The sequence below is a fragment of the Chelonoidis abingdonii genome, chromosome 1 (assembly GCF_003597395.2).
Source record: "Chelonoidis abingdonii isolate Lonesome George chromosome 1, CheloAbing_2.0, whole genome shotgun sequence".
NCBI lineage: Eukaryota > Metazoa > Chordata > Testudines > Testudinidae > Chelonoidis > Chelonoidis abingdonii.
In genome coordinates, this window is record NC_133769.1 from 139907482 (window position 1) to 139932815 (window position 25334).

At 43.5% G+C, this 25334-nt stretch overlaps 1 protein-coding gene across 1 annotated transcript in view; it reads left to right on the plus strand.

Moving 5' to 3' along the window:
- Positions 1 to 25334, plus strand: part of ANO2 (anoctamin 2) — a 337309-nt gene that overhangs the window by 306273 nt on the left and 5702 nt on the right. Inside the window, 4 exon segments of the mRNA XM_075070724.1 lie at positions 5534 to 5682; positions 18568 to 18720; positions 18828 to 18880; positions 21035 to 21216. Coding sequence (XP_074926825.1) covers positions 5534 to 5682; positions 18568 to 18720; positions 18828 to 18880; positions 21035 to 21216 — 537 coding nt within the window.

Consider the following 25334-nt stretch of genomic DNA (forward strand, 5'->3'; position numbering starts at 1 on the left):
CTGACACATTTCTGGTTGGTCTGAAATTTCACATGCTTGGGTGCGACACAAAAGTGCAGTTTTGTGAAAAGCTGGAGTAGAATCCTTTTGGCTTTTTTTCAGTTGATCATTTCAAAATAAATTATAAATAAAAACACTCTTTGAGGCTTAAGTTAAAAATTGTTCAAACTTCCAAGCTTCATGCTTGTCATGAGGAGAGTTCATAGTGAGAAATAGTCACAATGGTAAATTAAAATAACGAAAGAAAGAAAGGTAATTAAAATAATTCTCCGTGACTGAGTACTGAGTTTAGTGCATTCACAGCAAACATTTTTAAAAAATCAACTATTGTTTTACTTACAGAGTTCCCAGTGGAGCTACAGAAATGCATTACACTCCAAGGCACAACTCTCTAGTGCTGCAACTAAAGGATTAGATCACACATATATAGACTCCACATGTAAACACATCCATACTTAATGTCAACAGCCTCACACCACCACTGGAATAACAATAAGAGTGCTGCTCCTTATATAGAACTTTTCATATGTAGATGTCAAAGCATTTTACAAAGGAGGGGTCAGAGTCATTATCCCCATTTTGCAGATGGGAAATTGAGGCACATAGCAGTGATGTTCACATGAAAACACAAAATCGTGTGTACCATGGGGCAAGCACAGTTTATGTCTATCAGCAGTTGAATCCTATGCACATATGGGCTACAACAGTCATTAATCAGCATACATATTCCAGATCCATGCACACATCCCTCTCATTGGAGCACACCTACATTCTTATCCTAATCTACTGTATGATGTCAAATAACGTACTGTGCATGGAACCTACAGTTACTCTCTCCCCTCTTGACTTTGCACAGACAGACGCTCCTATCCCCTAGTATATTCAATAGGCATGATCCTGGGCTTGATCCTTATGTAAGTCAGGAATATCTCTATTCAAGTGGACGGTGTTCCACAGGTATTAAGGTGGCATGATATCAGAACTGGGTCAATCACTTCCTTTTCTATCAGCACAATCACACACAGTAATTAAGTGCTCTTCAATCTTATCTGCATACAGAAATAAGACGGGCATTTAAAGCACGTCATTTACTGTAGCAAAAGTAGTTACAGAATAGTAGTAGTATTTTTTATTTTTTATTTTTTTACAGTTCACTCTCTAATGAGAACCTTTATAGCATAAGGAAATTTACCAACGATGTGCTGGAAGGACCTTCTGGGAGTTGTTTGTTTAAATTTCTCCATTGAATTGAAGGGAAGTTTCAGATCATTCTGCTGCTCCTCCTTCCCCACTCGTGCATAGTGCTGAATCACACTTGCCATAGATCACATCCCTTGAATGTCATAAAAATACTTCTGAAGAGCAAATGTAGTGCCTTTAGCATGGACCAGTTTGCACCAACTAGAAAGCAATGTTCCTTGGCTGGGTGCCCTAATTCTTTCTTATAAGGTCTTAAAAATCCCACCCCATTCAAATTGCATAAACTGAACACTCTGCTTTTTATTATCATTATACCCAGTGGGCCATATCCTCAGCTGCATCTGGCACAGGGCAGCTTTTATGAGCTCTTTATAGGTCTCTGATCCTGGGGCTGATAAGGGCTGGTCCTGTCCCTGAAACAACATAGAACAGCCTTAGGAGTCCAGCCATGTCCCCAACATGCCCTGCTCTGGGCTGTTATAGAGCTGGCCACAGTGACACAAAACCACACAGGAATTCCCCTTATACTTGGGTAATCCCCACATTGCTTGCAGTTTCATGCCACTATGGTGGCACAAAACAGCCAGAGTGTGGGCCAAGAATCTGACTTGTTTTTCAGGAACAACGAACAGACCGGTTTGCCAGGTAGCATTGCCCCCTCCTTTGGATAGAGGTTTGAGACAACAGAGTGTTTTTAAAACTGAAAAACAAATAAATAGTTCCACCCCCCCACACACACACATGATTCTCTCTGCAACACTCACATCTGGCTCAAAGGGGTTATTACAGGCTGGGGAGGAGGGGGACTGTGAGGGCCCCTGGTTATGCCATTGGCAACACTTCATTGGAATTAATCTGGCTTTTTACTCATGCTATACATATGTGAACTGTTATCAAGTAATGTACACATTCATGAAAGACAAACAAGGAAAATGTGAGAAATCTTGCATTTGATGCTAGCCCAGGTGTATTTAGTGTCCTTAGTTTTGGAGAAAATATGTGTCTTTTACACTTTCCCATGGTTATTTTCCAGTCTTTAAAACAATATAAAGCTGTCAATGAAGTTGAAATTGAAATGCTACCTACTATTCCATGGAGATATAAAGTATTCACTCATCTGTCAGATGGAGATTCATGCTACAATGAGATATTAAACCCTTATACGTTGTACAGATGGGGCCAGGCTCTGAAACTCCTATTGCCATCCATGAGCAATTACCGTACTTGCACAGGTAATTGCACAACCTGTGGGTATGAACTGCTCACCAATGTGAGAAATGGATTCACAGTCTGGCCTAAAGGTAGTGGCACTCTATTGAGAGAAAAACCCATATGCAGTGTGTTACAAAAACTATTTAGTGATAACTTTCATATTTACAAGTTTTCTCATGAAAGATGGTGCACTTCTTCATGTTCCTAAACATATTTCTTAACAAACTTGCCTATTTCAATAGTTATAATTAGACAGAGGTCAAAATCAGAACCTCAGATTCAAGTTCCTTTGAATTTGAGGGGTTTGAGGGATTGTGACAGGAGCAGTCATCTGCTCTGTCTACGCAGACTCAGAGACCTTCAGTTATTAAACATCCCACAAAAATTTATTTACATTTGTGTTCGCAGAACCTTACTGATCTATACACTATATTATTTACAGTTTGTTTCTTTTCAGTTGTGTGCCGAGAAGAGGGAAGAGAACTCTACCAGACATGCTGGAACAATTTTTTATAGTGCAGGTCCTGAGAGCCATTGAACCAAGCTGTAAACTCTGTATATGATGGAAATTACTTCAAGCCAGTGGGTGCAGTAGCACCCCCAGCGCAAGTTCCAGCAAGTTTGCCCTCTACCCAGAGATCCTTCCTGGTTCTGGCTCTGCTAGCCTGCCTGTCTTCCCTTCTATGCTGCCTTCTCTCCTGTGTTAATATGTCAATTTGTTTTAGTCCTCCCACCCCCTGCCTATTTGAAGCCATTAATTAGGCCTCTGTTAGGTCCACCCTGGGGAATTAATTGATGTTTAAGTAGCCAGAGTGCTGGCTCAGCTGTTGATTCCCAGTATTGAGTCACAGGGAGTCAGAAAGTTCTGGGGCTAATCAAGAATTGGAAGAGTTTATTTTCCATTTCTGGTTGAGAAGCAGGCAGAATCTCACAAGAATACTAGATCTTGCAAAACTTCTACCACTGAGATAGCAAAGAATCTTTCAAGATCAGCTATTCTGCTTTACGTCACTGAAATCTCACAAAAGCAATGCCAGCCTGATTTTTTTCACCATTTCTAGCTGCAAAGATGCATCTGAGGACAGATTTGGGGCATCTAAAACTATTAGGAGGAAACTTTAAATTACGACTGTGCACAGTTGTACCTAAGGGGGGAGTGTGTACAAACACACACACAGAGTTCTCTTTGACATAATTCTTCCAGGGTTTATGTGAATCTCTATCCTTTGGCCGTCTCATTGGCTCATGTGTATTCCAGGAAACTCTCCACAAAAAGGCAACTTGAAAAAAAATGAATCTGGTTTTCTTAAACACATGATAAACCTTTCCCAGATTAATCTGCATAATTCCACAGATTCTAATAATTTAAAAATAAATAACATCTTTATATCCAGTTCCAGGATATATCTTTCACTCTTCTCATCCATTCACTTGTGTTGAAAACACTTGTTACTGCTTTTAACTTGTTATTGGCTGGTGCTCTCCCTTTCATCACACGCATGCCTGAAAAAGGATTTGTGTGTGCATCAAGGGGATAATACACCACCAAGGGCCAAATTCTGTTTGTCTTAGTCATACTCTGTACTGCAACTGGCTCCCTTCAGCTTCTCTCCATGACCTCTGAGCACAGCTCAGATATAATGGGGAATCACGGCCATCCAGAACTTTCAGGATTGAAGTAATTTTATAAATTGGAGACATTATCATGTTTATTTACATATTTATATTCCCAACCATTTTAATTGGTATGTTCCTCATTGTTTTTATTATTTATAACACATTGTTTGAGCTGTAGAATGTGGAGTTTCTGCTTGCTGTCCACAAGCAATGTTCAAGCCATTTGACATACAATATATGGAGATATACCTATATCATAGAGCTGGAAGGGCCCCTGAAAGGCCATTGAGTCAGGCCTCCTGTCTTCACTAGCAGGACCAAGTACTGATTTTGCCACCCCAGATCTCTAAGTGGCCCCCTCAAGGGCTGAGCTTACAACCCTGGGTTTAGCAAGCGAATGCTCAGACCACTGAGCTATCCCTTCCCCCTTGGTTTATTTGTTACAGGGAATATCTCACTGTGGGAAAATGACACCAGTGCTCTGGGATCTTCACCGGCTGGCTGTTGGTTACCAGCCTGACTTTACTATGTTAGTATTGACCTTGGTGCCTCATGCAGCTTGGGACCTACCTGCCAGAGACACCGTCTCCCTCCTTATACTGCAGTTGCAGTAAGCAGAGCTGCTGTCACTGAAGCTCCTTTGACTTGAAAGAGAGGCAATGTCTGGCAAAAGGGGGACCCTAGGCTTTGGAATTTACTTCACTCCTGCCCCCTCTTTGCTCAAAAATAGCCCCAATCCTTTGACTTTCAGGATACATCAGAAGGCCTATCTCTGTTCCCAATAGAATACGGGTGGGGAGGAGCCAATGCCGGAATGAGTGCCATGAAGTGGGAGGATTTGTGGCTGGAACAGTATTTTTTTCCCTTTTTTAACAGAGGGAGAGACGGTCGACACTTTGTTTATTTGTGCATTTTAATGTTTGGCAAATGTGCCTGGAGCCTTGAATAGAGACCTTATTGTCTGTCTAAATCTAAATAAATATTAGAGAATAACAGTCCTAACTCTGTTCTGTTCCATTGGTTTTAGGGTAGTGTGAATGCAGTTACACAGAAGCACAGGCATTGGCACACTGAATCGGACAGTCCCACGGTCTGTCTAGTGTAGCACCCTGTCTCTGATTGGCCACCACCAGATGCTTCAGAGGGAGAGGGATGAAACTCTGCAGTAGACCAACATGGGGTACAGGGGCAGCTCCAGGCACCAGCACAGCAAGCGCATGCCTGGGGCGGCACACCACAGTGGGCAGCATGCTGGTCATCATGAGGGCGGCAGTGAGGCAGCATTTGGCAGCATGCCTGTGGGAGGTAATTCGGCGGTAATCCGATGCAGGACCAGCAGATCACCCGCAGAAACGCCGCCTGACTGCCGTGCTTGGGGAGGAAAAAACATACAGCCGCCCCTGATGGGATAGCCTAACATAAAATTGGTGTTACAGAGCAGAGTCTGGCTGACTTTCTGTGGGGAAAAAGAAAGAGTTGATTTAATTAGACCTTTTGTTTCCAGGAAGTTAAAAATGCTGTTCAGGAAGCTGAAGGATGAAAGGACTGAGAAAAAGGAAAGTGACTCCAACCACTCAAGGCACCCTCAGCAATGGGATCTCGATTACATGTTGGAACCTTTCACTGGACTGACTCCAGAATACATGGAAATGAGTAAGATCTCTGAATTCATGAGGATTTGTTATCTTAAAATCTTGTTTTTCCCCCTTCTCTTTTCAGTGGATTTTAACTGCAACCATTGACACATGTTAGCCTGAGAAAAGATACGTTTTAAGTGCTGTCTTGGCTTCATGAAAGTTATCTGCAAATGAAGTGGGTGCCGGGGTGCACCATACCAACAGCAGAATAACACTGGGGCGGTGCAGTGTTAATAATTACTAAACTTCCAAAAATATGATTATTTGTATTGCGGTCATTCCTGGAGACCCCAAATGAGATTAGAGTCCCATTGCACTCTGCACAGGACACATACATAGTAAGAGAGAACCTCTGCCCAGAAGAGCTTATCCTATACATAAACAAGACAGACAAAGGGTGGGAGGAAGGAAGAATTATTATCCCCATTTTACAGACACGGTCATGTAGGACATATGCAGCAGAGCCTGGAATTGCTCCCAGGTTGCCATGGTTCCAGGCTAGTGCTTTAAAGAAGATTATCCTGCCAGTCAAGCAGTGTGTGCACCCTTTCGCCTCTGCCAGCCACAGTGCAGAAGAGGTGGCCATGTATACACACACACACTGGAGAGACTGGTGCCATTGCTTATGTTCCTATAGTACTTGCACTCCGGGATATGGATTTGAGTATGATTCTACTCTCACACCAGTGTAAAGTGGGTGTAAATTCACTGAAGTCAGTTTAGATCCACTGCTGCAAGAGAAGAATCAGACCCTATATGCCTAACATTTTTATACAATCCATAAATATGAGCGCACACTAATTTCCATTGACTGCTGAGTTAATGTTTCCATATGGCTAAACAACTCTGTGATCCAGAGTGTTAGTTCCATCAGGCCAGTACTGCTACTGTGACTTCAGCTGCAGTTATTGCCCTAATACCACTGGTCTTCATACATTTGAAGGTCAAGAAGCAAGCCCATAACAGCCTCCGCCGCACAACAGAACAGACGTCTGTAAATAATAAATACTTAGAAGCATTGAGCAACTTCTATGGAAACAGAATTCATGGTTTGGTGAAAGGTTTTAAACAAAGTTTTGTGCTGTTCCATTGTTTTCAGTCAAGTTGAACAGAATCTGGTCCATGTGGCAGATAGACAGTTCAGTTTGCACAACAGAACAAATAGTTCTGTTGTCAAAAGATGTGTTATGCCAGTCATGAACTGGTGTTTGCAGATCTGGATGTCGGCTTTGTGCAAATTGGTGCTGGAGTAATACCAGCAACCCAGGAGTATTCTGTCTGCCAAAGTTTTACAGGAAGTGCTCCACCATCAGGAAGCTTATGTCATAAGAATATAAGAACATATTGGGGCAGACCAAAGGTCCATCTAGCCCAGTATCCTGTCTTCTGACCATGGCCAATGCCAGGTACCCCAGAGGGAATGAACAGAACAGGTAATTATCAAGTGATCCATTCCCTATTGCTCATTCCCAGCTTCTGGCAAACAGAGGCTAGGGACACCATCTCTGCCCATCCTGGCTAATAACCATTGATGGACCTATCCTCCATGAATTTATCTAGTTCTTTTTTAACCCTGTGTAGTCTTGACCTTCACAACATTCTCTGACAAAGAGTTCCACAGGTTGACAGCGCATTATGTGAAGAAATATTTCCTTTTGTTTGTTTTAAACTTGCTGTGTATTAATTTCATTTGGTGACCCCTAGTTCTTATGTTATGAGGAGTAAATAACACTTCCTTATTTACTTTCTCCAGACCAGTCATGATTTTATAGATCCCAATCATATCCCCCTTAGTCATCTCTTTTCCAAGCTGAAAAGTCCCAGTTTTACTAATCTCTCCTCATACGGCAGTCGTTCCATACCCCTAATATTTTTTGTTGCCCTTTTCTGAACCTTTTCCAATTCCAGTATATCTTTTTTGAGATGGGGTAACCACATCTGCATGTAGCAGTCAGGATGTGGGCATACCATTAATTTATATAGAGACAATATAATATTTTCTATCTTATTATCTATCCCTTTCTTAATGATTCCCAACATTGTTAGCTTTTTTGACTGCCACTGCACATTGAATGGATGTTTTCAGAGAACTATCCACAATGACTCCAAGATCTTTTTTGAGTGGTAACAGCTAATTTAGACCCCATCATTTTATACGTATAGTTGGGATTATGTTTGCCAATGTGCATTATTTTGCATTTATCAACACTGAATTTCATCTGCCATTTTGTTGCCCAGTTACGTAGTTTTGGGAGATCCTTTTGTAGCTCTTCGCAGTCTGCTTGTGTAGTCTTGTATCATCTGCAAATTTTGCCACCTCATTGTTTACCCCTTTTTTCAGATCATGTATGAATGTGTTGAATAGGATCGATCCCAGTACAGACCCCTAGGGGACCCCACTATTTATGTCTCTCCATTCTGAAAACTGGCCATTTATTTCTGTCCTTTGTTCCTATCTTTTAACCAGTTACCAATACATGAGAGCATCTTCCCTCTTATCCCATGACAGCTTACTTTGCTTAAGAGCCTTTGGTGAGGGACCTTGTCAAAAGCTTTCTGAAAATCTAAGTACACTATATTCAGCGGATCCCCCTTGTCCACATTCTTGTTGACCCCCTCAAAGAATTCTAGTCGATTAGTGACACACGATTTCCTTTTACAAAAACCATGTTGACTGTTCCCCAACAATTATGTCCATCTATGTGTCTGACAATTTTGTTCTTTACTGTAGTTTCAACCAGTTTGCCTGGTACTGAAGTCAGGCTTACCAGCCTGTACCTACCTAACTCTTAGTTATCCTCCTTTGGACTCTATTCACCCCCACTTCCCATCAGCAAAGAGAGTAGCATCATTTCTGCTACCAGGAGAGGACAGTGATACCAGGCATAAATTTGGCCCAGGATGCACATTAGCATCTGATATGGAATTCCAAAGGAAAGCTTATAAAGGGCTCCTTTCCCATTCTAAGTGTGCATGTAGAATAAGCTCTGAGGAGCATCAATATGAGTCAGCAGAACCCAAGATGGCAGAGGTGCAAATAATCACCAAATGACTCAATGATGCAGTTCTGGGATACAATCCAATCTGCACGGACATGAGACTACAAAGAAGCAGTATGCGGGGATTCCAGGGAATAAGTTAGAAGCCAGAGTGTTCACACTAAATACAAAACAAAATTGCTGCCTATCTCAAAGCACTACTGCAGCATCAAAAGTGGATCCCAGAGGGACCAAGCACAGTACAACCTTCAGGGTAGGAAATCATTCAGAAAAGAACCACAGCTCATCACACATATGGCAAATTATCTGAAATCAGACATCTGTTAAATATTGTATGTCACACCTCTGTCTTAAACTACGGACAATCCACTGTAACAAAAGCACCTGAATATATGCATTTTATGATACAACATGTGTGTCAGACAAGACAGACATATTTTATGTAAATATTTTAATTCATGTTTATAATAGCAGGTGCATTATATCATTCTCTATAGCAGGAGTGGGCAAACTAGGCCCGCTGGCCACATCCAGCCCGCAGGACCATCCTGCCTGGCCCCAAAGCTCCTGGCCTGGGAGACTAGCCCTGACCCCTCCTTGCTGTCCTCCCTCCCCCAGCAGCCTCAGTTCGCTTGCTCAGCTGCTGGCGCAATGCTCTGGGCGGTGGTGCTGTGAGCTCCTGGGGAAGCGCAGCTGCAGAGCCCGGCCTGACTCGATGCTCTGAGCTGCCTGTTGGTGGCAGCGGCCACAGGTGCTCCAGGCAGCGCAGTAAGGGGCAGAGAGCAGAGGGGTTGGATAGAGGACAGGGGAGTTTGGGGTGGTGTTCAGGAGAGGTGGGTGTGGATACGGGTCAGGGCAGTTGGGGGGGAAACAGAGGGTTGAATGGGGGCAAGGATCCCGGGGGGGCAGTCATGGAGGACGGAGAGTTGGATGGGGCAACAGGGAGCAGTCAGAGGCAGCGGTTCCGGGGGCAGTCAGGGGACAGGGAGAAAGGGTGGTTGGATGGCGCAGGTGTCCCCAGGGGGGCATCAGGAATGAGAGGGGAGTTAGATGGGGCGGTGGGGGTCTGAGGGCAGTCAGAGGACAGGGAGTGGGCAGGGTGGATGGGGCAGGGGTCCCAGAGGGGCCATCAGGGAACGGAGGGGTTGGATGGGGCAGAAGTCCCGGGGGGACAGATAGGAGGTGGGGGCCAGGCCATGACCCTCTCCCCTAACTGGCCTTCCATACAATTTTACAAAACTTGATGGAGCCCTCAGGCCAAAAAGTTTGCCCGCCCCTGCTCTATAGCTAAGTTTGTGGCCAGATCCTTTGATCCTTCAGTGGTGCAAAATGGCCTGAAAGTTTCCTTCCCCAACTATCCTCCCCTTCGCCAGCTGTTTCAAGAACTGTTCTTGTTCACCTGGGGATCTGGCTGTATGTTGCAATCTTCATTATTTTAACCCCACCACCACCATTTTCACATGTGGGACTGAAATATTCCATTCTTTGCTTCAGCTCAGAGGTGAATTTTGTTTTGAAAGTTTGAGCAAACTCCTGTCAGTAATATTTGACTTATACAAGAGTGAAAAAATATAGACTTTTCCCCTTATAAATATTTTCAGATGCTTTTATGCTTAGGCATAACTCAAAGATGTCTGCACTTAACCAGGAAATGTTGGATGTGTAGTTAGTCCACTCCCAGGCCCTTTGTTTTTATTCATCATCAACAAATAGAATTCAAAAAAACACTTTAAATATTTGTTCTTGCACATCTGTAGTAGTAGATGTTGCTCATATTGGGAGCTACAATGCATTGTCAGTTGTAGCACTAAATGTCAAGTTGCAGCTTTAAGCCTCTGAGAAGAAACCAGACTTCCTGTCAGTATTTTGTGGGAGTGCACCCTGGTGTGGGAGCTCCACCACTCTACTGCAGGGTGCAGCACATGTTCCATCATGTCATTCAGGCAAACCTCGCTGTTAGAGCTGGGATGAGGTCATGATTCTGCAGTCATCTGTGAACCTCTCTCCTTCCTTGCGCTAGTGCAGTGCCTGTGCTCCCCACCCCAACTGTAGCCAGTCTGGCCCTAGAACAGAGCTAGGGGTTGGAGAAGAAGGCTCATTGCACCCTCTTCTCCCTGTTGCTGATCCACACAGGGCCAACTGTGGCTCTTTTGCCCTGGTCATGCATGCCCCAGGTGGAGACGGACCGCTGGAGCATCATTTTTTTTTTATTGGGATTCCGTGTGGGTGGAAGGGTCTGCCTGCATGGAAAAACTTGCAGGCTTAGGACCAAAGTTATCAATTCATAAACAGAGTCGTCATCAGGCTTTCAGCATGCACTTAAAATGGGTAGCTTCTGTTTAAATAATGTAGAATGCCTCATTGTGCAATCATTCACGGATAATTGGATGGATACCGTGTTTCAAGAGACAATAATCTGTATCCCAGGTGGATGAAGTACTATTCCAAATATTTGTTTCCAGCAAGAGAACTGGATTATGTGGCGAGGAGAATGGCTCATTGTCTCTGTTATTATGCCAGTTCCACAGCAAGCTATGCCCTGTCTGTGGGATTCAAGACAAATGTGAAACAAATGAAACCTAAGCTGCTCCTCCCCTGGTCTGCCTGTTGCTCTGAGTCCATATCACTAAATTCAGCTGTCAGATTCACTGCTGAGTGACTCAGACCACCCACATGGACAGGAAGCACTTTGAGCAGCTCAGCACTGAACCTGTCAGTTGAGATTGTTCTGAAGGGCATCAAGCAGCAATGGAGAGGCCAGGAGCAACTAAATGTAGCATATTTACATTTTTTTCTAAATTGGACTCGAGAACAGGGCTTCAGGAGGGAGAGGGTATGGAAATCCAAGGTTGAGGGAGTGGGTTTATCCTCTTTAATTGTTTAAAATGACAGTGTACTTGGGCTATAAAATGAGATGGGGTATCTGGGAAAACAAAGGGGATTCCTGATTCTTGTTACAAAGCCAGATCCTTAAGTCCTTCCCCAGTGTTCATTCTGTCCTTACTCAGGCAAACTACTATTGGAGTCAATTGCTGTTTGCTTGAATGAGGCATAAATAAAAGCTGAATAAAGCTCTCCAGTTTTGGCTCTGTGGGTATGACTGGTACTCAGAACCCATCCAAATATTGGGGAACAGTCCTCAAAAAAGGACTGAGGGCCAAATGTGTGGAAATAATTTAGGTACTTGTATCCCTATTATCAGAGTGTCTACAGCTGTGAGATAGGGAAATGCTGTTTATTCACAATTTAACTGATGGAAAGTGGAGGAACAAGAAAAACAAGTGATTTACCCAAAGTCACACAGGAAGTCAGTGACAGAGCAGAGATTTGAACCCAGGTCTAGGCTAGGGTCCTAGCCATGGGACCCTTCCACCCTTTTATGCCCTTTAGTGTTTCCTTTGCAGACTTCCATCAGGAGGGGATGAAAGTGAGCTGGGCAGTCTGCCTGCCTGCTACCCCATACACAGATCCTGTACCTCTCCTGTATGCCCAGCGCAAACCCTGTCAGAGACTGTGTTTCTGACATGGGGGTTGCAGAGGGCTGAGGGTGTCCTTTTCAGAATGATGAAGGGGTGGGCAGGAGGTTTTTGGATTTTTTAACATGGCTGGCTGAATTCCAGTTTGAAATGATGCTGGGATTTTATTGCATTACTAATTACGTGTTATGGTGCCTAGAGCCTTGGCTAGCTGTCTCCTTTGTTGTTTAAATCTAAATAAACAAATAAATAAAGTATGGCAGCAGTATGCATCTGCACAACTTCTAGGTCCCCTGCAGCTTTGCCCTGGCTCCTTGGACTCTGTCCTGGGCATTCTGGCTTAATCCAGCAAGCTCTGAAGTCTGTGAGTAGTGCCACTGAAATCAGTGGGACTATTCACATGCTTAAGTGTTGGGCTTAGCTGGGCTACAGTGTTATTTAGCACCATTCAAGATTGAGTCATAGACTCATAGATTTAAGGTCAGAAGGGACCATTATGATCATCTAGTCTGACCTCCTGCACAATGCAGGCCACAGAATCTCACCTACCTACTCCTGTAACAACCCCCTAACCTATGTCTGAATTACTGAAGTCCTCAAATGGTGGTTTAAAGACCTCAAGGTGCAGAGAATCCTCCAGCAAGTGATCTGTGCCCCACGCTGCAAAGGAAGGTGAAAAACCTCCAGGGCCTCTGCCAGTCTGCCCTGGAGGAAAATTCCTTCCCAACCCCAAATATGGCAATCAGCTAAACCCTGAGCATATGGGCAAGAATCATCAGCCAGCACCCAGGAAAGAATTCTCTGTACTAACTCAGATCCCACCCCATCTACCATCCTATCACAGACCATATTTACCTGCTAATAATCAAAGATGAATTAATTGCCAAAATTAGGCTATCCCATTATGCCATCCCCTCCATAAACTTATCAAGCTTAGTCTTGAAGCCAGATGTGTCTTTTGCCCTCACACTCCCCTTGGAAGGCTGTTCCAGTACTTCACAACATAACAACATGGTTCCCTTGGCCCCTTTTCCATGGATTCCCCACTCAGTACCTACTTCTGCCCTGAAACACTTGTTAGAGTGTTCTCCAGCACTAATATAACCTTTGACTGTAGGCACTTTCCTCATCAATTTGTACTGGGTGTCAGGGAAGGGTGACAGACATTGCGCCTTATCGCTTTCCCCTGGAAATCAAAGGGGAGTCTTGCCACTGATTTTAACAGAAGCAGGAGTGGACCCTTCATCTAGACTTTAGAAAAGCTTTGCATTAACTGCTACATAAATCCTTGACTCTAAAACAGGAATGGGCAAACTTTTTGGCCTGAGGGCCACATCAGGGTTCTGAAACTGTATGAAGGGCAGCGTAGGGAAGGCTGTGCCTCCCCAAACTGCCTGGCCTCCGCCCCCTATCCACCCCCTCCCACTTCCTGCCACCTGACTGCCCCCCTCTGAACTACCAACCCATCCAACCCTCCCTACTCCTTGTCCCCTGACCAACCCCCCAGGACCCCACCCCTTATCCCCCCGCTGCTCCCTGTCTCCTGATTGCCCCAACCCCTATCCACACCCTTGCACCCTGACAGGCCCCCCTGCGACTTCCACGCCTATCCAACCCCCCTTGTTCCCCGTCCCCTGACCACCACACCCAGAACCTCTGCCCCATCCAAGCACCCCCAGCTCCCTGTCCCCCAGGACTCCCTGCCCCTTAGCCACGCCACCGTGCAGTGTAGAGCAGCAGCACAGGCAGGTGGCTTTCGCAGCCTTGCTGCAGAGCAGGAACTCGCAGCACCGCCCCCCAGAGTGCTGGCAGCATGACGAGCTAAGGCTGCGAGGGAGGGAGGACAACAGGAGAGGGGCTGGGAGCTAGCCTCCCAGGCTAGGAGCTTAAGGGCTGGGCAGTAGGGTCCTGCAGGCTGGATGTGTCCCGTGGGCCTCAGTTTGCCCACTTCTGCTCTAAGGGTATGTCTACGCTCCAGTCGGGAGGTATGAATATGTAGACATTCATATATAAAGCCCAGGCTGGTGCAGCTTTACTGCTATTGTTACTCAAGTTAGCTTTGATCTAGTTATCTAGATAGCTCGGGTACTGGAGCAGTGAAGCCATGGTAGCACAAGCTTCAGCATGGGCTAAGCTAGCCCTGCAAGTACTGTAATTACCTAAGCTTCTGGGAGGACTTTTACCACCTGAACTGAAGCCCATGCCATCACAGCTTCACCGTTACCAGAACCTGTGCTAGCTACAGTAAAGCTAGCTCAGGCATATCTACTTAACCTGTAATCCTGGTCTACGACTGGAGTGTAGACATACCCTAACTTTGTCAAGAGGTGGAATCCAGGAGATCAGTGTTCCTGCTACTGGCTGCCCCAGAGTTTGGCCCAGAATCTTCATCCTGTATGGCAAGTGGTGGCCCTCAAATCAGTCCAGTGCAAAGTGATCACCAAGTTATTTCTCAATAAAACTTCTGTTCCGAAACCACAACAAAAGATCTTGTAGATGAAAATCAGTGATGACATTATTTCAGATTTCCCACCTCCATCCCAGTTGCCTATTTCACTGCCACCTACATTTAAAATTCCATCTCCAGGGCCAGAGCATGTCCTAAAGATGTGTGTATGCAGGGAACCTTCAGTGCACAAATCTTTCCCCACCCGTAGAGAGAGGCAGAGTTAGCTGCATCCTTTGTAATCATGCAGAGGGCTGTACACACCTCCAGGGATCTGTGAACAGGAAAGGGTGTGGAATGGGAAGGGCGATGGGGGCCATGCATTCTGGAGGTTTGGAAGAATTTCCCCTCAAGCAGGAAAATCCATCAAAAAGAATATGTCTGAGGCACCAACAAAAGACACATCACTAAAGGGAGGCCCACATTTTTCTATAATCTCTATATTGAGGCTGGATTTTAAAGTGTCATCCTGGCATGTTATGTGTAGGCATATTGTATACGTTATTGCCACAGAGAAGGGAACTGTATGTTCCCCTTAGATTTCGCTGCCAAGCTTGTGGTTGTATATTTCAAGGCTATCGTTTCTCTAAGAGTACTTGAAATGTCACTCAGAATGGGACTGATTTGGCCACCCTTGTTCACTTTTAGTAACACTTCATGAGAAATCCCTCTAAAATCCAGTGGATTACCTGAGGGTTGTAAATAAGAGTGGCAGAATCATGAACAGTTAGCTTCCTTTGAGTCTGATTATGCCATTGAAATAAATGAGGTCTACTCAAAGTGTATGTGTGTGTGTGTGTATGTAACTGATCTAGTTACAGTGAATGATTTTATTTTGGGCCTGATTCTGTGTCCCTGATGTAGGTGGAGTAGCTAGTACTCATGCATTTACTCACATTGAATTGGATGGGGCTAGTTGTGTTTGTGCTACTAAACATGCCTAAGGAAGCAGAACTCAACTCTCAATGAATTTAGCCTCTTTTTACGTCCTCAAATAAAAGCGCATAGACTTCAAGCTTTAGTAATCTACTTGTTATGCATCAGTACTCCCCCGATAGTTTAAACAAACACATTTCAGTGCCTGGATCATGCACAAACTATTTGTTTTGACTGTATCATGGAATGTTTTGCTTTTCGTGACAAGTGACTGATCATCTAAGGCCATGTCTACACCACCCCAGAGTTCGGATTACGGGGGGGGAGGTATGAATAACAGTGTGCAGCAAAGTGTTGTGGGGTAACTCCTACCTCACAGAACTATATTAATGCGATCTAGGAACCTTTACATTTGTGCCCACAGCATCCACAGGGGGGAGTTACAGCTCAGCACTTTGCTGCATGCTGCTATTCAGTCCCCCGTAGTTGTACCTGCAGGGCAGTGTAGACAAAACCTAAGTCACATGGCAGTGTTTCTGCTACTTGTTTGGATCACTGAAATTTTAATTTAAAAATAAAAGGAAGGAAATACAGCAATTTCAACATGACCACACAAACATTTCTGATGTGGATCTTTGTATGAAGACATGTTTACATAATCATCCAGAAGATGTTTGTGTACCTTAAATGTTCTTTTATGAACTAAAACATCATTCATGCAGATGTTCCTAGGGAATGAATTAAAATGGTTGCAAATAATATCACAGCAAGTATTTGTGGTTTATACTCAGAGAAATCACTGCAAATACTTTTTTACTGATTCCACCCAGCAATAGTTATGCTAATTTCACTTCAGAACACATAAGGCACATTTTGGTGCTATATATTTTTCTAAGCATTTCAAAGGTTTTTGAGATACTTCTCTAACATCTGTTTTTATTTCCTTACTTCCTTTTCCTGATTCGAACATAAAATATTCAGGAAACTATAATTTAGAGGGTAATATATTCTTGTATGTTGAAATAGCTCCCATCATGCTATGTTAGGATGATATAACCTTTATCTCTAAAGCAAACCATGGACAATGGCAAACCAAGGCCACAATTATCACGGAGATAATGCTTTGTTGTGCAAATATATTGTCACTGGGCGAGGAGATGGGGGGACCATAATGAGGCTTGAAATAGGTACACAAAAAATAAACTGGGTACAAAAGAGATCCTGGGGAAAGCTGTTTTATCAGTTGGCTGTGGGCTGTGACAACAGTGCCGAAGGAAATTATGCTATGCTAGGATAATTTTTCTTTTCCATTTTTTTCTGTCCTCCAAAAGTGCAAAGGATATCTGCTGTAATGGACTGAGAGCTTTTACAGGGACCTTTATTCTGCTTACAAAGAAGCCACAATGCATATCACTGCTGTCCACTCAGATCCTATTTGTAGCACTATTTATATAACAATTCACTAGCTTAATTTTGTTGTGGCTATCTCCATTGCAACTGCGCAATATGCCTTTCCCAGTCTTTCTTTATGCCACCCTGTGCTACCTTCTTTGGGAAATAAGAGCTCAACTTTATATTAAAATAATGTTCAGTGTTACATTTTACAAAGAGAGGCCCACTCTTGCATGGTGACAACACTATCCAATCCTGATGTCTTCATTGGAAGACAATAGTGCTTAAGGCTTCTTGGCAGCTGGTCAGCACCTACAGCATAAGGAGGTCATCATTCCTCAGGTGCTGGCTCAGCTCCTCTCAAGATAGGCCCAAAATGGGCCCGATCCTACAAGCTGACTGTCCTCTGCTGCTTTTGAAGGCAATGGCAATTAAGGACACTCAGCACCTTGCAACATTGGGCCCAACGTGCACTGTTCATGGTCTTAAATATCTTTGAAACATTGGGGGACTTTAGAAAAAGACATTCATTCCTCTAAATTCCACTTTGCAGGGAGAGGATATGAAAATTGGTGTCTAAGTTGTCTGCAGAATAAAGCTTCTTACTTACGTCCAGATCATCCCTGCCCCCATGGGAAGGGCATAAACAATTCAGGAAATGCCAAGAGTTTAAACTCTTGAGGTATTGTTTGCTTGTATTGTGGTAGTGCCTAGGCAGAGCTCTCCCTTGGGTAGGGCGAATCAGAGCGACCGCTCCAGGCCCCGCTCTTTGGGAGACCCCGTGTGATGGTGCGGTTGGCCGGTGCGGTCAGTCCTGGAAGAGATGAATCCATCATTTCCACCCAGGGCCCCACACCTCCCTAGGGACAGTCCTGTGCCCAGGGCTCCAATCATAGACCATGCTCTCGCTGTTCTAGGTGCTGTACACAAGGCAACATCCCCTCCAGGTAAAAGAGTATTCCTGGAAGAAATCAGGATTGTGGCCCTTCGATGGCACAGATATTCTTGGATCTGTAGAAATCTTAGGTCTTCTGTGCTTAGGGCAGGGTCAGGCCATCCCTGTTATGTTCCCTTAGGGCAGGGTCAGTCCCTCGATGTTAGGCCGCTGTTACTTCCTGAAGCAGGAATGCAAAATGTTATGATGCAATGAACAGCATTGGCTTCTACTGGGAATTGCACCAGAATGCCCCAAGGTATGGAGGGGGATGATGCCACAGAGAGTGGCCATACCATAGTTTCACTCCGGAGCTCAAACACCTATAGCAGGTAGTTTGCCCAGACAGTCTTCCAAAGGGTCTTGGGAATAGGAGATGTTGCCTCATGGATTTCCCCTCCCTATTTATATGCATTACTTCTCCTCTACAAACAAACAGTGGGAGGCGTAACATGGCCTCATTCAAGATAATTGTATTTAAAAGGAAAATAGCATACATGCTACTTTTCCTTTAGTAAACTAATATTTACTCTGGCCCACATATGCAAATTGGAGACCAGGAGCAATATAAGAACCATTATAAAAACACAGTGACAAGCCCTTCTTTCTTTCATAGCCTCACCTTGTTTGTTGTACTGTTTAACAACAGGACAGAAATGTTTGAAATGGAATTTTATATTTCCTGTAACACACAAACCTCAGCAGCTGATTTCCTGCAGACGTATATTTAATATGCCAGTACAAAGCTTCTCTCAGAAAATATGTCTCTCTCTTCCAGTTATCCAGTTCGGCTTTGTCACGCTCTTCGTTGCCTCCTTCCCTTTGGCTCCGGTGTTTGCCCTTCTCAACAACGTCATAGAAGTTCGACTGGATGCAAAAAAGTTTGTTTCTGAGTTAAGGAGGCCAGATACTGTGAGAGAAAAAGATATCGGTACGTAATGAAGAATCATTGCAATGATGGTAACACCTGGAATTCACCTCAAAAGAGGAAATTAAGATTAATCCTGTAACAAAGCTTTGTTATTAACTCTCTTACAGGAATTTGGTATAACATTCTGAGTGGTATTGGAAAGTTTTCAGTTATCATTAATGTAAGTATTTGATTATGACTTTATGAGCTTATTTTTTCCCTTAAGCTTAATTTAAATTTTGAGCAATACCTACTTTCTTCAATTGCCATAAAATACAATGAAAAACAAAGTTACCCTCCTTGGGTTTAAAACATCACGTAATGTTACATAGAATCGGAATTACACGAGGCGTGCATTTACTCATCTCTGTTTCTGAATTATTATATTTTACGGGACATGAAGATTAATTTATATAGGAATCACACATTAATGGGCTGGATCCTGCAATTATTAGTCAGGCAAAATTCCAAGCACACCAGTAGAGGACTAAGTCTCATTTATGAAAATGCTGTATGAGAACTAGGTATTATAATGCTTAGACACATTTACGTCATTCTCTGGCAGTGTAAATATAGGTTTGGATTAAGTCAGCGTGAATGTAATTTAGCTGAGCAGTGTAAAGGAGCCTAGGGCCTTATCTCAAAGAAAAAGTTTTGCCAGTTATGCAGCTATTGTTATACATGTATAGTTACACCAGTACGACCTCTTAAGTAGACACTATGATTCCAATATAAGAGTGGCATTTTTTGGTGTACCTTAAACCCCTTCTCAAGAAACATATGTTAGACTGAAAAAGGTCACCCATACCAGAAAAAGAGTGTCTGCTTGGGGGCCAAAGTGTTATGCTGATTATAACTATATTGGTTTATTTCACATCTTAAGTTATACTGTAAACCTTTTCCATGTAGACAAGGTTATAGTATACATGAGAATCAGGCCCTGGAGGTTTAATCACAATAATACCCAGTACTTTTTTCCCATAGATCTCAAACTATGTTAGAAAGGAAAATGAATATCATCACAGATAAGGAAACTGATGTACAAAGAAATGATGCGATTTGCCCAAGTGGCAGAGCCAGGAATAGACTGCAGATCTCTCTATCCCAGTGTTAAGCCATATCAACAGAACCACACTGCCTCCCTCAGTTTTACTTAAGTGCACATTGCAGGATCAGGCCCTATAGTTATTTACATTTTCAGACATACTCTAGTTGCTTCTATTCTCCAAGTGCTTTAATTAAAGGGATAGCTCAGTGGTTTGAGCATTGGCTTGTTAAACCCAAGGTTGTGAGTTCAGCCCTTGAAGCGGACCATCTGGGGATTGGTCCTGCTTTGAGCAGGGATTTGGACTAGATGATCTCCTGAGGTCCCTTCCAACCCTAGTAACCTATGATTCTATCTATGAAAACACTAACTATGCTGCCCCTCTGTTGTCAACAGCTGAAAAGTGAAAATGTGTGTACCTGAGTTTAAAAAACACTTAGGTCCAGATTCTATCATCTTTACTCAAGTATCATTTTTTTTCAGTGGGACTACTCACAGAGTAGGGTGGCAGAATATAGCACTCAGTTAACTGTTATTTAGATATTCTAGATGCTTCTGGGGCAAATTCTGGTCTCTCATATGTTTGACACCACAGTAAACTCCATTGACTTTGTGAAGCTACTCCAGATTTAGAATGGAGCAAGGGAACAGAGAATTAGTCCTTTATGGACCACACCTCAGCTGGTATAAGTTGGCATAGCACCAATGAAATCAGTGGAGCTACACCAATTTATACCAGCTGAGGATCTGGTTGTTATACATACTGTGGTCCTGCTCCTGCACTCTTTGTAGTCAGTGGTAAACTCCCATTGATATCAGTGGGGGCAGGATTGAGACCATTATATATGAGGCAATTGTTGTAATTACTCTTTGCTCTTAAAAATGTCCCACCTGCCTAGCTATATACTTTCCCTGGAGACACAGGCGACAAGTAACTGTTGATAGTTTGTGGCGGGGGGTCAGTGGTGGAAAGGAGGAGGGTACAATTTTGAATCCACTGCCTGCCCAAAAAAAATAAAAGTATAAACCTTGGCAGAAATCTGGCAGGGCACGTAAACCCGTGTGCCCCCCACAATCCCATGAGTTTCCTCTGCCTGGAGAGAGAGAGAGCAGGCTAGTGTAGTTTAAAAACACTTATTCTTTGCTTTGTCTGGCAAGTCGTCTCTCACTTGTGAGGTTGCAAAACTGACCATTATTCTATATTTATTTGAACATGAAAACTATAACCTGAATTCGATTAATCCAAAACACATCATCTGTAGATTCACTGGGTTATTTTTTGTCTCCCAGGCTTTTGTAATCTCTGTCACATCTGATTTCATTCCACGCCTTGTGTATCAATATGCATACAGTCAAAATGGAACCATGCATGGATTCATCAATCACACGCTCTCATACTTCAATGTTAGTCATCTCAAACCTGGAACACAGCCAGACAACTCACAGTTTGAACAGGAAGTTGTATTCTGCAGGTAAAGTAGCTCTAACAACACTTTGTGGAGGTAAAGTCGGTTGTTTCGGTCACACGTTAGATAAAAGTGTTTCCTTTCTGACTTAGACCTGAGAAGCTTTTCTGTTCTTTTAAACTATCATCTTTTTAGTTAATGCAGATATGATTTTTAGACTATGTAGATGCAAAATCCAATGGTGCCTCCATGCATAGAATGAACAGCTTCATCCAAGACTTCTGCTGAACATAAAAACCTAGAGCTCAATTCTTTTCCTACTGACATCAAGGACAAAACTCTCATCGATAAGAATGGAAGCAGGATCACACCTTAAAAACACACTCCCTCTAATTAGAACAATATTTCCTCCCTTACAGGGACCCATTTTCCCCATGCTTTCCCCTGCTTGAAAACCCACGCCTTCGCCATGGTCACATGCTTTAATACCATGTTTTCTGACAAGGAACACTAGGGGGAATTCCCTTCAGAACCTATCAACAGTATTTAGTCTGTTGCCCCTTACGCCGAGCAGAAAGCCAAAGTTTGGAGGCTTGTGAGGCAGGAATGTAAACTTGTTTATTCACAGAAATGAATGCAAAAGTCTGTTTCCCTAAGCAGCAATGGGAACATGCAGCTCACAGGCAGTTTTCTTGCTCAGCAGTTCCCAAGTGAGCCTCTCCAGCCACCACTGTGCCTGAGGAGAGGCTGCCTCTGTGGGGCACACACAACTTCTTTCCCTGGCTTACTTAATGCAGTTCACACAGCCCAGAACCAATACCTGGCATCTGCATGTGAAGTCTCTTAGGAAACCCCTGAGCCCACCACCTGGCTTGCCTTTTCAGGGGACTCTGGGTGTTGTCTGCAGTTGTTTTTTACTACACACAGGTGCTTAATTGCTCCTTCTGTTGCACACAAAGAATGCTTTAGCACACCCGTTGGCTTTACTGAAGTACGTAGTTGTCTTTGGAAGAACACCCATGGTGGCAGTCATTAACATCAGCCCCAGTTATGGGGCTAGCTACATTTCTGTCTCCTTTATAGTCTGTCCAAGAGCACCCAATTTAGGTCTTGGGCCTCTTGCCCTTACCTGTGTAAAAGGGACTTACTCAGTTCTTCTACTCTCGAACCAAGATCTTGCTTCAGTACCAATTGGTATTGCCCTGCAAGTCTGACAGGGTTTAGGGAACCCTATTTCCTCCCTTCAGGAACCTGTGACTGGTGATGGGGACCAACAGCCTTGTTAGAACAAAGTACTTTTGTTTGGAAGCTGGAACAAAACATTACAGAAAAAGGAATGTAAAGACACAAACAGCTTACGCTCAGGTCTATTTTACCTCAAGTCTCACCATCTTAGGTGGAAATTAGGCAGGCCTAGCTTCTCCAGACATGTCAATGGGTTGCTGCTTGAGTGTCTTTTCAATCTAGTTCCCCCTTGCATCACTAAGAGAATGTCCTTTTATATCCCATGAGAGTTCTTAGCTCCTCCTCACACCCCAGACTTCTTCACTGCTGGAGGGTTTTGTCCACTCCTGGTCAAACCAGTTCCACAGGCTCAGAGGGGAACTGAGCCAGAGTCAGCAGAGCTAGTAGTTCTGGCAATGTCCTTTAGCATTCCCTTTAATAGAAGCCAATAAGGGACCACCCTTGAGATCCCTCTGCCTGACTCATCCCAGACAAGCCCCTAGTGAGAAGCACTTAAAGCAAACCATTCACACTGAAAACAGCACCCCAGTAATCAGACCAGTCTGCAATACTAAGAAATTATTACAGGGCCCTCCACATTTGCTGCAGCTCCTAAGTCACTATGGCTGAAAGTGTTGCCTGTTTATTATTTCCAACCATAGCTGAAATGGGGACTTAGATACCGAAACTAGACATCAGATCCAGAGGGCTGATTCTTTTCTCCTTTGGACCAGTTTTATAACACAGTATCTCCATAGATTTCAGTGAAGTTACTTCTGATGAACATTGCCATTAAGAGAGATCTGAATCTACCCCCAGGTCTCCACAATGGTGCTGCTGAGCTAGTCTATGTCAATGAACTTTGTCAGCATTATACTTTAATCGTTTTATATTCATAAATCCCTAGATTATCTTGAACATGGAGATGCTGGCATGTAATACTGTGAGTCAGCATAGAAATCATGCTGTATTTCCTGGGTAAAAACCCTCCCATTCCCAACACTGGTTAACTCATTTTATCTTTGATAAATATCTCATTATTAGCTACAGTGATCCCTATATTTCCCTATACATACTATAGGCAGTTTCTTACAATATTGTAAATACACCTATTATTATAGTTATCTAAAGCAACTGGACATTTTGTAGGGTGGCCACCGAACTATATAAGTATTCCTGTATTTTATATAAATTATAAAAGTGTCTCTTGTTATGACAGAAAAGGCTAATAACTAGCTAGTTGTAGAGTCAATGGGGAATGTCCCACCTGGGTAAAGTAGTTGTTTTCAAGAAGAGAAATCCAAGTTGTCATTGTTTGGTGTGGAATGTGTACAGTTATCCAATGATGCCATCCTGATCTATGTGAATAATCTTTACTCGTGCAAGTGATCCCATTGATTTCATGGAGTAAGGATTACTCAAGTGAGTAAGGGCCACACGGTCAGGCTCCAAGATGTGAGCAGTAGGTAGGGTGGGCGGGTAAGCCAGAACAGTGCAGATGTCCTGCGATGAGGGCTGCAACACCCAACTAGCAGACTAAGAGAGAGCATTGAGTCATTGTGAGAGTGAACAGCACTTGTAACAAGCAGGCTGCTGAAACCCAGAGGAAGGACATGGGGCACAGGTCACTTGCAGGTTTAAACTAAAGTGGTGGATTCTCTGTATCTTGGAGTCTTTGAACCCTGATTTGAGGACGTCAGTAACTCCCCAGAGGTTAGGGGTCTATTGCAGGAATGGGTGGGTGAGGTTCTGTGGCCTGCAATGTGCAGGAGGTCAGACTAGATGACCATGATGGTACCTTCTGGCCTTGAAGTCTGTGAGACAGTAGAAAGAGCAAAAACTCTCTGGTGGCTAGTATGGGTATTGTTGGGAGCACTCCTGTGGCACATCCAATAAGCACTGCTGGTGATGGGGACTCTGCTCAGTGTTATCTTCTACTCACCTATTCCTTTGTGGCAGGCAAGATATAATTGTCTTAAAGCTATGCTCTGGGCCTCCTTTTGCCAAATTGCTCTTCTCCTTGTGCCCTGCTCTCCTCCATTTCTCTATGTTGCTAGCAATTAGTTCTCTAGCACAATACAGAGCTATTACATGATTTTAGGTTGTCCTCCAAAGTGTCTGTGAAGCATTCCTTCTCCCCTCCTCCATCCCCCTGATTTTCCTTGTCCAAGGTGGCTATATGTTATTATTTTAGGTAGTCTCTCATCAGTCATTCTTATGACATGCCCATCTTACTTCAGATGTGTCTCTGGTGTCCTGGCGTTGGTTCCAGTCACTTGGACTTGCTCACAGCTTCATTGTCTGGTGTATGACTGTTAATTTACCTGGAAGATTGTGCACTGGCAGCAATGATGAAATGCACTGCTTGGGTTTACATGGCCTTGATAGGGCTGCAAAACAAGGAGCAGAGCAAAACCATAGTATATGTAATTCTGGTTCATTGTCTGAAGCTGTATGTCAGGTACATTCCAATTCTTCCCTCTGAGCAGAAAGTGTCTCCTGTACTGAAAACAAGAAACCTAAGTTAAAAGTCTGATTCTGTACCAGACTAATCTGATGCTGGTTCAGTGAGAAACAAATGAGAACATTTTTCTACCTTTAATTATCAGGAAAATACGATGGAAGATATTGGCAAGCTTGCTGGCCATTTCTGAATATCACCCGCCTTAGTGAAATTTTATCAAAGTCACAGCTTTGGCTAGAACACTAACTGTGATAAAACATAGGATATCTAACTCCAAGCCCAGGAGACATGCTACAAACAGTGTCCCTTTTATTAAAAAAAAAAATCTGTGTTTCTTTTTCTGGCAAATACGTTGGGAACAAGCTGACCTCTCTTATTCTTAGATATCTGTGACCTCTGGAGATAAATGTAGTTACAATAAGATTGAATTTTGCTCCTTACGGGCATTGCCAGAGATTAAGGTATCTTAAAAATAACCATAACAAGTTAGAAAATT